This window comes from Mustela nigripes, chromosome 9 (assembly GCF_022355385.1).
Source record: "Mustela nigripes isolate SB6536 chromosome 9, MUSNIG.SB6536, whole genome shotgun sequence".
Lineage (NCBI taxonomy): Eukaryota > Metazoa > Chordata > Mammalia > Carnivora > Mustelidae > Mustela > Mustela nigripes.
In genome coordinates, this window is record NC_081565.1 from 88,335,146 (window position 1) to 88,348,767 (window position 13,622).

The following is a 13,622-nucleotide window of genomic DNA, read 5'->3' on the forward strand; positions in this document are numbered from 1 at the left end:
GTTTTGTGAGATGAAGAGTCTCTGATGGTTTGTCTCCCTCCCCGATCCCATCTTGTTTCATTGATTCCTTTCCTACCTCCCCAACCCCCCATGTTGCCTCTCAACTTCCTCCTATCAGGGAAATTATATGATAATTGTCTTTCTCTGACTTATTTCACTTAGCGTAATACCCTCTAGTTCCATCTAAGTCGTCGCAAATGGCAAGATTTCATTTCTTTTTTTTTTTTTAACATTTTTTTTTATTTATTTGACAGAGAGAGATCACAAGTAGGCAGAGAGGCAGGCAGAGAGGAAGAAGCAGGCTCCCTACTGAGCAGAGCGCCCAATGCAGGGCTCAATCCCAGGATCCTGGGATCATGACCTGAGCTGAAAGCAGAGGCTTTTAACCCACTGAGCCACCCAGGCGCCCCAAGATTTCATTTCTTTTGATGGCTGCATAGTATTCCATTACATATATATACCACATCTTCTTTATCCATTCATCTGTTGATGGACATCTAGGTTCTTTCCATAGTTTGGCTGTTGTGGACATTGCTGCTGTAAGCATTCGGGTGCACGTGCCCCTTCGGATCACTACATTTCGTATACTTCATTTTTTTAGACACAGACACGGATGCTCGTACACATGCGCACGTGCCTTCACAGATGAGGATGTCCTGGATCCAGAGTCTGTTTCGTAGTCTGCCTTCTCGCCCCTGTGTGAGGGAATGAGAGAGGTCACGCCTGGGGCAGCGGCCAGGCCCTCGTCAGGTCATAATTTCTGTTTTCCCTTCCGTTCATCTCCACGGCCCAGGATGAGGCCCTGTCTCTCAGGAAAGGCAGGCAGAGTGTGTGAGAGGAGGACTTGAACTCCGGTGGCTCTGCACGCAGCTCGCACCCGTCTGGCACAAGGCGCCCACCGCACCTTCCCCATCCTTTACCCCGACCCCCGCACGTGAGGTGTTTTCATCATTTCAGCTTTTTACTCTGGTAGCCATCCCTGGAGTGACCGCTTGTGCTTGCAGGTTTTCTGCGTTTCCGGTTAGGCCCTCAGAGTAGATTCCCAGAAACGTAGTCAGTGGCACTTGGGCGAGTGTGCCAACACGTGGTGGCTCCAGAGGTGAAGGGTTTCTTCTGCTTCTCTAAATCAGCACGGGGAGTCGAGTCGGACACGTTCCTCGGGCACCTTCCCCTGAAGTTCTGTCCTCCCTCTGCAGCTCTTGCCATAGGCAGGGCGTGCCCGTACCGACGCTGGCCACCCGCCACTAGTCCGTGTACCTCCGTGGCACGTCAGCATCCGTCAGCGGACCCGAAACAGTGTGTACAGAAACGAGTGGGTCCTCTCATCAGTTCACTGCAAGGAAGACATTTGGTTTGAGATTGCACTTGTGTTCGTATCCAGTTATGCCTATGTACCGACTCAGCAGCTTTGATTGTATCTCCCCGAAAGCTTTTCAGATTGTATGAACACGTAACAGGAAGCATTGGCGGAGCCCTTGGTAGAGAGTTTGGTGTTTGTGGTTACGCGTACTTGGTCGCACATCAGCTCCCGGCTATGCAGTTCCTTTGAGCTTATGTCTTGAGGTATTTTTCAAACCACTTGTTTGATTTTAATTTCTGCAAACACAGGGCCAGCACCAGACCATTCTCTGCGTGCTGCACTGCGTTGTGAGCCTGCAGGCGATCCCTGCCGACGTGGAGGAAGCCATCCTCACCCGCGCCATTAAAGCCTTCACCAAGGTGGGTCACATGCTGCTGTCAGCATAAGCGCAAATCAGAATCCAGAGGCCCCTCACCTGCTCTAAAATAAAATTCAGTATGTTTTTCCATAATGGAAATGTGTTGGACACTTCTCAAACGTAGTTGTAGACATTGGCCAAAAAATAGTAGTTTCTCAACAGTGATATTAGAAAAAACTGAACTGTGGGGGTTTTGAAGGAGAACATTGAAACAAAGAGCTTTCATACAGAAACAAGTGCATGTGGAGAAAATGATTTTAAATCATGTGCCAAGTAGGAGAGATTCTTTTCTGGGTGAGCCCATTCTACTTTGGGCCTAAACACATAACTGACCCCTGAGAACTCAGCATCAGTGACCCGGGACCCTGCCCTAGTTGGCAAATCAAAGCAGAAGGTAATAAAAGAGTTTCTTTTCTGTGCACACCTTTTGGCTTGCAGCAGTCCGTCCTGGCTGAAGCAAGAACCAGGGCTGTGCCGGGAGAAAAGGCTCTGGTCAGCCTTTCAGTCTGGTTCCTCTCATAGGGAACGTGACCCTGTCCTGAGGCCCAGAGCCCAGCTTCTCCCCGTCTGCGGTAAACAGGAGTGAGGCTGCCACTTACTGTTCGTGCAGCTGGCCGCGGCTCCCCCCAGCACTCCAGAGCGTGCCCTTGCAGGCGTCCGGCAAGCGTCGGGGTCACTCTCGGGAGCTTTGCGGCTCCAGGTCTCTCCTCAGCAGTTTCCACAGCCAGCAGCTCAGTTGTCCTCTGCACCTTACCCGGATGTCGTCACAGACCGTGAGGCCACCAGCTCTTGGGGAGGGTTGCAGTCGGGTGCTTAGCAAAGTGAACAATTCACACCATTATTAATGTTAATGAGAGGTTTTTCAGGTAGGATAAACAATGTAGTGAAATTTCTGAATTTAATAGAAAAACTCCTTAGTATTGGTTTCTCTGAATGTGGTAGGAATTCTTTTTCATTTCTGTTGGCCTTTTAGGGGGATCCTGATGGAAAGTTCAACCTAGCAGTTGTCCAAATCCAGCTTTGAAAAGGTTGGGAGACATTTATGGCCATTTGCCCTGTACACATCTCATGAACAGAGAGCCTGGCCACTCTCGTTCTGCGCCAGCTCTTCAAGGAGGCTGTACAGCAGCTGCTTCCAGTGTGACAAGGGTCCTGTTTCCCTTCAGCCAGAGCTTCCCAGGCCTGTGACCCCTCAGCAAACACTGGGGTCACCTGCACTCGGAAAGACTAGCTAGGATGCAGAGCCCCTGCTTGTGTGGCCCACAACTCTTTGGGGAACGGGGGGCTTGGAGGGCGAGGACGACCGTGTGATTGTGACACACATGCTGTCTGGTGTCATAGAGTTTTTTGTCTCTGACCCGGCTGTCTTGTGTCCACAAACATGTTGGCCAGGCCCAGACCCTCTGCAGCACTGCCCAGGGAGCCACAGTTTCTGTTGGAGTGGGAGTGGGCAGACGAGTGGGAATTGCTCTGCTTCTCTGTCCTCCTGTCACTCAACCCTGCAGCCTGCTGAACTTGGGCCAACAGCCCAAATACAGGGACTCAGTGTGTCCTCACTCTAGAGCAAAGCAACGAACTTCCATGAAAGATCTCTTTGGCCAGCAAACACGTGAGCCTCTCATGTTCACAGCTCCCAGAAACGCCAAGGCGGTGGGCATTGTGATGTGCGCGTCACAGAGGTTGGGTGTGAACCAGGCTGGCGGAAAGCAGGGCTCCGGGCGGGGGTTGCCACAGGGCAGCCCTTACAGCTGGCGAGTGTTGTTTTGATAGATGCCTTCCCTTGTGCCCGCGGCCGTTAGTCTCCAGACTCGACACTCTGCCCTCAGAGCTGCCTGGCTTCATGATGACCTATGAGGACACATGTCCAGGCTGGGGGTTTCAGTTTTTGAGTTTTCGTTCATGAGTTTGGTATTGACATGATTGGCAGTTCTAATATAGTCTTTCAATTAGTGTTGATGTGTGAGCTGTGTTGTGTATGCTGTGCGTTGTATATAATTGTGTTTGGAAGTCAGAGTTTTTCTCCACCTTCCTTTCTTTTTTTCTTTTTTTTTTTTTAATTTAAGATTTTATTTATTTATTTGAGAAAGAGCATGAGAAGAGAGAGGTCAGTGGGAGAAGCAGACACCCTGCCTAGCAGGGTGCCCGACGTGGGACTCGGTCCCAAGACTCTAGGATCATGACCTGAGCCAAAGGCAGTCGCTTGACCCACTGAGCCACCCAGGCGCCCCTCCACCGTCCTTTCTCTTCTCCCCAAATCAGCTGATTAAAATTCTGCTACTGTGGGGCGCCTGGGTGGCTCAGTGGGTTAAGCCGTTGCCTTCGGCTCAGGTCATGATCCCAGGGTCCTGGGATCGAGTTCCGCATCGGGCTCTCTGCTCAGCAGGGAGCCTGCTTCCCTCTCTCTCTCTCTTGCTCTCGCTCTGCCTGCCTTTCCATCTGCTTGTAATATCTCTCTGTCAAATAAATAAATAAAATCTTTAAAAAAAAAAAATCTGCTACTGTGTCCTGAGTCTATTCATTCTTTGTCAGCAGGTTAATTTTGACTCTGAAAATGGACCAGTAGTTTACAACACCCTAAAGAAAATATTTAAGCACACACTGGAAGAAAACAGGAAAATGATGAAAGATGGCCCTCAGCCTGATGTTTAGTGACGCTTCCCGGCGCTTCCCTGGTGGCTGGCGGACACCTCAGACCCGGGGACCCAGATGGCTTTTCTGCGCACAGATGAGCAGGTTGGAGCCTGGAGCCACTTCGTCTCATAGCACTTTATCTCAGACGCTCTTGGTTTGGTTTGCGCTAAGGACACTCATTTCTGTTGGAAGCAACTATTTATTTTAAAATATCCTCAAGCTACATTTTTGTGCTGAAAAATTGCCGTAACGTTGGTGCCACTTTTTTATATTTATTTAACTGAATTAATATTGTTTTATTAATATGTAAGTATGTGGTGTTTACATCTTTATTCTTTTTGACATTTTGGAAACAGTTGTAACTCTTTTTTTCCAAAACAGTTATTTTGTCAATGTAATCCTTGCTGGAGCTTTTTACCAAATAGGTGATTCTGGTAGTAAAACCTCACTGTGGATCCATCCCCCTGATCTAGGACCTAAGGACGTCACAAAGTGTCTTAAGCTGTTTTGTATTTGTTAATAAGATTAGGCTATTGATACGACATTTTTTAAGGATTTTTTTTTAATTTACAGATTTTTTGTTTTTTCTTTTTATAAACACATCATAGGATTTCTCAGAGTGATTTAATGATTTAGTTTTGTGTTGAAGGTTGACTGAGGTGGTGGGATTTTTTACGACAGGAAGTAGACTTGCTCTTGGTTAGGCTTCCAGACCCCCGTGCCGACCCCCGCTGTCACAGGAAGCAGGAGCGCCTCTGAGCACCTCCAGCCCGATGGCCACCAAACAGCATCTTCACAGAGGAACAGGGGCCACAGTGGGCGGTGTGGGCAGCTGCTTCGACTCCGCAGGGAGGACCAGTGGGCGGGGACAGACTCAGTGCAGCAGTGTGACCACCAGCCTACACCTCCCACGTCTGCCCTTCAGGGACCCCGTGATCTCAGGGCCCTGTCTGCGGCCACTTGTCACTCGGAGAACTAAGAGTCTTAAACTAAATGTGGTACATGTAGACCGCACTCACCCTTGGGCCCGAGATAAGAAACAAGTGAACTAGTTACAGCCTAACTAGTTCTCTGTGGACTGAACCGTCTTTCAGCAGTGGAAGCTGTGATGAGTGTGTGCAGTGCCAGAGGTCAGGTCACAAGGAGGGCCCTCATTTTTCCCAGTAAATGTGATACTCATCTAACTGATTTCATACTAAGGCAATGACTTAATTTTAGAGACAGAATTTCGGGGGAAGCGAGCCTAACCACGGATGAGTCTGCCCACCTCCTGCACCTCCTAATCAGGCGCTGGCGCATCAGGAATATCGTCATCCTTGGCGGTCTTACGAACTCTGGTGGCAAGTGCTGTTGCCTCCCACACTGTTTCAGTTTTCTTAGGAAACCAGATCCAGTGAATTTTAATGAACCGGTTACCCGTTCCTGAAATGCCTCATTTTTAAGTGCCTGAAAGGGAAAGGAAGAAAAGATTACATTTTATCCAAAGGTACATTACAAAAAATGGGTTTTTTACCCAAAAAGATATTTACTGTCATTTCTGTCAGTCTCACATGGGCAGGTGCCAGCACGGCTCATTGGACAAGTGGCTGTTGGCCTGTGTGTCTGAGATGGTCCCGTGCAGCCCCGATGTGACCATGGCATTGCGCCAGACTGAGGAAGAGAGCTGGTGGGAGAAGCGAATCGGCTGTCTGCAGGCTTTGTATGTATTGGAATAAAAGTGAAAAGAACAACCCACAGCCCTCGTATATCTTTAGCTTGGAGCTCCTGATGACACAGTTGTGGCTGGTGACGGGATGGTCCTGATGGGCGGACTGGGTCATGGGCTGGACGTCAGCCAGGCTCTGGTCGGTCCCAGCTCTGTTGTCCAGATGAGCAGGCGGGGACGGGAGGAGGGAAGAGAGCTCAGGAGGAGCGGGTGCGCGGAGTCTGTAAGGCCCGCAGGGTTCCTGCCTTTCTACATTTGAGTGGGTGAGTTCTCTGCAGCCCAAAGGATAGTTCCACTGACCAGAAGAACTTCGGGATTCAGCTCAACAGAAGTGTGAGGGGTCAGGAGCACACACTCAGAACTGATGGCCATGGGCGTGCCTGTGCATTGTCTGGGTTCCTTCCGTACCGGCGAGAAGTATTGTTCATACGTGCCTATTGAAGGAGTCCCAGACTGACGACTCCAGTCCTGCCTGTCTCCCTCCCAAGCCACCTGCCTGTCTCTGGTGCTCCCGACAGAGGGCCCAGCTAGGACAATGGGCCCTGTCACTCTTGGGCTCTGTGGTGGCTCCCTAGAGCATCGTGTTCTTTGTCACTTAGTGAAAGTACCCATCTTCTCTGTCCTCTGGAGCTGGCTGAGCTGCTGTGTTACTGTCGCATGATCTCAACCTGTCTCACTTAGGAAGTGCAGGACTTGAGGCCACTTACGGTTTTCCTTCTATCTGAGAGCTCGCCGATGCCCTCTGCGCCAAAGTGCTGCTGACTTTGAGGTTGCTTTATCTGTTTGCAGAGCTCAGAAACGCCCTGTGATATAGTTGGTCGTGTCTTCAGCCAGCTCCCCCGTCTTATCTCGGGAAGCGCGTGTGCTTCCATCATGCCAGAGTCCATGCAAAACAACGTGTCATGCTTCAGAGAAGTTTCTGCTTTCTCGTAAATGGAGGACTCCTGCTCATGAGCTTGCCTGCGGTTTCAACCAGTTCTCTAGACATCTGAGGACATCTCTGGAGACGATATGCTGCAGAAAGAGTGCACACCCCAAGTTCCCAATATCTGAAGGTGATTTTCGGGATTGATTAAATCTGACAGTTTACTTAGGACATCTTTGTTCTTGCTTCACATGAACAAGGGTTGATATATTTTCGGTGCAAGTAAATCAAGAATGACATTCCCTTTGGTGCTTTTTATGAATATGGCTCAAGAGTATCACCTTTTCTAAAGGAACCTACTCGGGACGCCTGAGTGGCTCAGTCAGTCGTTAAGCGTCTGCGTTCAGCTCAGGTCATGACCCTGGAATCCCAGGATCGAGCCCCGTGTCAGGCTTCCTGTTCCGCAGGGAGTCTGCTGCTCCCTCTCCCTCTGCCCCGTCTATTTCTCTCTCTCTTGCTCACTCTCCCTCTCTCTTAAGTAGATAAATTTGAAAGAAGATAAAGGAGCCTTCTCAATGCTAGATGGTTGAAAATTGTTTACAGATAATGTGGCAGGAGAAAAATTTAACAAATCCTGGGACACAGTTGTATGTTCTGTTTTAGTTATGCTTTTAGGCATGAGCTGGCCTCTGACTAGCGCAATACTGGCCGTAAAACTGACTTGTGAGCGATCATGATGGAGGCCTTGAGCAACGTGGCTTGGGTAAACCTTAGCTGTCAGCCATCTCTGAAAACATCCAGTCGTGCAAGACCATGTCCAAACCAGACTTTACGATCATAAGGCCTTGTTGTGCACTGGAAATAAAAGTTTCCTGTGTCCACGGCCTTGTTGTGCACTGGAAATAAAAGTTTCCTGTGTCCACGGCAGCTCATATCACAACAAAAGGCTGGTATGTGCTTGCCTCCTGGCTTTGTTGATTAAACTGAAAAGACTTTTTTGACCCTTAAGAGTGCCTGTTTTGGGGAGAAGTTATATTTTTGGAATAGTTTCCTATTTGCATGGCCATTTGATTACAGCCTGAAAATACTCCTTGGCTTTGATTGAGTGAGCTGCTTTCTCGTTTTCTTCCTTCTCTTAAAAATAAATTAAATTAAAATTACTCAGACATTGAATTAAACTGAACCATGTGAAATAACCTGCAGGTCAAAAATGATCAAATGTTGAAGGAGATCATATGATAGTTGTCTTTCTTTGCTTGACTTATTTCGCTAAGCATGATACGCTCTAGTTCCATCCATGTTGTCGCAAATGGCAAGATTTCATTTCTTTTGATGGCTGCATAGTATTCCATTGTGTATATATACCACATCTTCTTGATCCATTCATCTGTTGATGGACATCTAGGTTTTTTCCATAGTTTGGCTATTGTGGACATTGCTGCTATAAACATTCGGGTGCACGTGCCCCTTTGGATCACTACGTTTGTATCTTTAGGGTAAATACCCAATAGTGCAATTGCTGGGTCATAGGGCATTCTATTTTCAACATTTTGAGGAACCTCCATGCTGTTTACCAGAGTGGCTGCACCAGCTTGCATTCCCACCAAGAGCGTAGGAGGGTTCCCCTTTCTCCGCATCCTCGCCAGCATCTGTCATTTCCTGACTTGTTGATTTTAGCCATTCTGACTGGTGTGAGGTGATATCTCATTGTGGTTTTGATTTGTATTTCCCTGATGCCAAGTGATATGGAGCACTTTTTCATGTGTCTGTTGGCCATCTGGATGTCTTCTTTGCAGAACTGTGTTCATGTCCTCTGCCCATTTCTTGATTGGATTATTTGTTCTTTGGGTGTTGAGTTTGCTAAATTCTTTATAGATTCTGGACACTAGTCCTTTGTCTGATATGTCGTTTGCAAATATCTTCTCCCATTCTGTCAGTTGTCTTTTGATTTTGTTAACTGTTTCCTTTGCTGTGCAAAAGATCAGGGGGCTTAAGTGGGTAGGAGAAGAATCAATGAAACAAGATGGGATTGGGAGGGAGACAAATCATAAGTGACGCTTGATCACACAAAACAAACTGAGGGTTGCTGGGGGGAGGGGGTTTGGGAGAAGGGGGTGCGATTATGGACATTGGGGAGGGTATGTGCTTTGGTGAGTGCTGTGAAGTGTGTAAACCTGGTGATTCACAGACCTGTACCCCTGGGGATAAAAATATATGTTTATAAAAAATAAAAAATTATTAAAAAAAAATTATCAAATGTGGCCATTTTCTGTGGTCCAACCTAATATTAAATTTAATGCTCCTGAGACAAGTAGGTGACAGTTCCTGAATTACTTTAACAAAGTTTTAATTAGGTGACCAGTTATTGTCTAACAATATTCTATATGCTCATAGTGGGCTTCAAAACAAGTGGAAGAGACCAACACGAAATTCCTTTCAGCAGGCAAGGCCGTGCCTCCTCTGTGTGTGGTGCTCCACTGATGCTGGGACACACAGGGTCCTTTTTTCAGTCATTCGTCCTCTGTCAGGACCCAAGTTTAGCACATGCTTAGAACTAGTACTGGAATCCTAATTCTCAACATTGTCACTCACTTAATTCTGAACACCCTTCAAAACTCATCTCTAATTCCTTGGAACAGAATGTGTTAATTGTAGTCAAATTCAGCTACTTGACATACAGCCCAAGGAGATAGAGGGGTATTACAGGCTGGATTAGGTCCTGCAATTCATGTTGAAGTTCTGACCTCTGATACCCTATAGTGTGACTATATTTGGAGATGGGGTCATTGCAGATGGAAGATGAGGTCACTAGGGTGGCCCTAATCCAGCATGACCAGTGTCCCTCTGAAGAAGAGGAGATGAGAACACAGACATGCACAGGACCATGACCACATGAGGACACAGGGAAGATGGCCATCTACCTGCCAGGAGAGAGGCCTCAGGGAAACCTCTCCTGCCCACACCTGGACCTCACCCATTTCCAGGGCCATGAGAACATAAATTTCTATTGGGTCAGCCTGGGCTGTGGTGTTTGTTAGAGCAGCCCGAGTGGACCAGTGCAGTCCTCAGTGCTTCCGCCATCCCTTGTGTGTGTTTCTCTGTCACATCACCTCAAACAGCACAGTGCTTGGGTTTGCATGTCTCTCAACATCATACAGATTGCAGAACGCAGTGTGTGTTCTGTGACTTGCTCACATTTGTCCCTGTTGGATAACGTTTACCCCTCCCCGTCTCGTGCTCTGGGGACTAGGACACAGACCTAATGGAGCAGGGGGAAGGAGGGTGGCGTGATTCCACTCACCACACCTACACATGAAAACTACAAAATATTTCCAAGAGAGACTTAAAAAGATGGAGAGATACACCTGTCCGTGAGTTGGAGGAGTCAAGATTGTTAATATGCCAGTTTCTTTCAGATTGATCTCTAGAGTCCATACAATCCTAATCAAAGTCCAAGCGAGTTTTTCTTGAAGAAACTGACAAACCGATTCTGAAATTCCGTATGGAGAGGCAAGTGACCTAGAACAGCCAAAAGAACTTCGAAAAAGAACAAAGTTGGCAGGGTAACACTACTTGATTTTGAGAATTATTATAAATCTGGACTAGCCAAAACTGTGTGATTCTAATACAACAATAAGCAGACACATCAGTGGCACAGGATAGTCCAGAGAGAGACCCCCACACACATGGACTCCTGAGTTTGGACAAAGGTTGAAAAGGCAATGAGGAGAAAGGACAGTCTTTCAACAAATGGTGCTGGAACAACTGGACAGTTATAAGCAAAATAATAATGGAAAATCCTTGGATCCATATGTTGCCTTATCTACAAAAGTCAACTTTTAAATGTAAAGTCTAAAATTATAAAATTTCTAAGAGAAAATATATATGACCTTAAGTTAATCAGAAGTTTGTTGGATACAACACCAAAAGGACAGTCCATTAAAGAACAAGCTGATAATCTGAGCTATATCAGGATTAAAAACCTTTGCTCTTCAAAAGACACCGTGAAGAAAATGAAGGCAAGCCATAGACTAGGGGAGACTCTTTCTCAAAGCATGTGTCTGATAACAGACTATCTGAACCCTCTCAAAACTCAACAAGATAAAAGAAAAGTAGTCCAAACTTACAAAACTGCCAAAGATCTGAATACCCACCAAAATTACAGGATTGACAAATATGTGAATGAAAAGATACTAAGCAATATTAGTCATAGAGGGCGCCTGGGTGGCTCATTCTGTTGGGCATCTGCCTTCAGCTCAGGTCATGATCCCAGGGTCCTGGGATCGAGCCTCACATCAGACTCCCTGCTTAGTGAGGAGCCTGCCTCTTCCTCTCCCTCTGCTGCTTTGCCTGCTTGCGCTCTCACACTCTCTCTTTCAAATAAAATCTTTAAAAAATATTAGTCATAGAAAGCCAAATGAATCTGCACAGTGAAGGAAACAAAAACTAAAAGACAACTACAGAATGGGAGAAGATATTTGTAAATGACATATCTGATAAAGGGTTAGTATCTAAAGTGTATGAAGAATTTATATAACTCAACAGCAAAACAATCCAATTTTAAAATGGACAAAAAATAGACACATGAAAAGATGCTCAACATCTCTTGGCATCAGGGAAATACAAATCAAAACCACAATGATACCATCTCACACGTTTCAGAATGGCTAAAATCAACACAAGAAACAGCAAGTGTTGGCGAGGATGCGAAGAAAGGGGAACACTCTTACACTGACGGTGGGAATGCAAACAAACTGGGGCAGCCACTCTGGAAAACAGTATGGAGGTTGCTCAAAAAATTGAAAATAGAGCTACTCTACAACCCAGAAGTTGCACTACTAAGTATTTACCCACAGAACACAACACTAATTCAGAGGGGTATGTGCATCCCTATGTTCATAGAATCACCATTCACAATAGCCAAATTCTGGAAAGAACCCAACTGTCCATCGACTGATGAATGGATAAAGAAGATGTGGCATACATATCCAATGGAATATTACTCAGCCATCAACAAGAACAAAATCTTACCATTTGCAACGACATGGATGGATCTAGAGAGTATTATTCTAAGTGAAATAAGTCAGAGAAAGACAAATACCATACGATTTCACTCATATGGAATTTAAGAAACAAAACCAAAGGACAAAGGAAAAAAAGACAAACCAAGAAATAGACACTTCACTACAAAGAACACACTGCTGGTGTGGTCACCGGGTAGGTGAAACGGGTGACGGGGAGTAAGGAAGCACTTGTGATGAGCACTAGTTGACGTAAGGAAGTGTGGAATCACTTTATTGTACTCCTGAAACTAGCAGAATACCCTATGTCAATTGTACTAGAATTAAAAGAAATGCAAATGAAAACCACAAAGAGAGAACACTACACACCTTGTAAGATGCTGACAGTGCAGAAGCCGGGGTACCCCAGGTGTTGGTAGGGATACGGAGAAGTGGGAGCTCGCACTGTGAGTGGGGACATATAGTGGGGCGCACTTTGGAAGCAGTTTGGCTGCAGCTTCAGTGGGGGGTGACCCAGCCATTCCGTTCCCACACGTGTGCATCCCAACAAAGACTGGTACAGCAGTGTCTGTAGCAGCTGCGTGTGGAATACCCAGAAACTGCGACGGCACAAATGTCCATGAACAGGAAGGTGGAAAACCCCATCGTGGCAGATCCACACGTGGAACGCCATGTGGCAATACAATGAGCGGACTCTGATTCACGCGACAGCAGGAATGACTCAGCCTCACGGCGCTGAGCGGAAGAAGCCGCACGGAAGGAGTAGGTGCCATGTGACCTCCTGTACACAAAACTAGGGAATGCAGAGCAGTGTGTCGTGACCAGGCACAGATCCGGCCGCCCAGGGCCCGGGGTGGCCCGGGAGTGTGGGGGGATGTACCTCGTCACGGTGGTGACTGCGCCCCTGGGTTCGTGGGTGAAGTTCATGGTTTCATGTCAGAAGGTATCAAGTTGCACACTTTAAATACTGTGTGCCAATTTTTCTGTTCCAGAAAATAGACTACGTTTGTACAAGAGGAAACAGTGCCTTGGAAGGAGGAACACTGGAGTGGTCATGCGCGTTTTCTCTGGGAGGGGACAGGCGGGCCATCACGTTCCAGGGGCACGGGAGCTCTGACTGTACTTGAATTTCTATAACACGAGTTTGCTCACAGCGTAACCGTGCTGCGTTTTCCACGTGAGAAAGCAGCGGCTCGCTCCCAGCTGGTCTCTGGCGCTCGCCGAGCTGGACCCGAGAGCCTCGGAGTTGCCGTGTTTTTGCAGGGGGAGCTCTGTTTCTGCAACCTGAAACTAGCTTTGCATGAAGTGAAATGCGTTTCTCGTGTTAAATGCTGGTTTCCTGAAGATTTCTAAAGGACTGATTTGGCGAAATCTGCTCTTTGACAGATGTCCCACACTCCCTGCTGCGCGGCTGCACGCCGAAGGCCGCTCTCGCCTGACTCCGGCTCCGGCGTGGACTTCGGCCGCCGCCCCTTCGGAGCGCTCTCTCCTGCCAGATGTTTGTCTTCCTGCTCTCTCTGGGTGAAGGTTCAGAGGAGCCTTCGCAGCCCTAGCCACGTAATTACTTTTTCAACAGTTAAGAGCTTTGGCAGCTGGCATCCGCAAACTGGTGTGAAGACGCGGAACCCGCAGTTTAACCACAGAGCTTCCGAAGCCTCTGGAGCGGGTTCGGGCCGCTACCC

The 13,622-nt window shown here is 47.3% G+C and overlaps 1 protein-coding gene across 13 annotated transcripts in view; it reads left to right on the forward strand.

Moving 5' to 3' along the window:
• Window positions 1–13,616, forward strand: part of PTPDC1 (protein tyrosine phosphatase domain containing 1) — a 60,841-nt gene extending 47,225 nt beyond the window's left edge. For 2 of the 13 annotated variants that reach the window (XM_059412055.1, XM_059412054.1), the window contains exons 9-10: window positions 1,609–1,719; window positions 4,248–9,058. In XM_059412055.1, coding sequence (XP_059268038.1) covers window positions 1,609–1,719; window positions 4,248–4,367 — 231 coding nt within the window. In that variant the 3' untranslated portion in view covers window positions 4,368–9,058. Of the gene's footprint in view, window positions 1–1,608; window positions 1,720–2,240; window positions 2,324–2,691; window positions 4,149–4,247; window positions 9,182–13,326 lie in introns of those variants that run through there. The other 11 variants (XM_059412051.1, XM_059412060.1, XM_059412053.1 and 8 more) reach the window with 9 other exon arrangements.
• The last annotated feature ends 6 nt before the right edge of the window (window positions 13,617–13,622 follow it).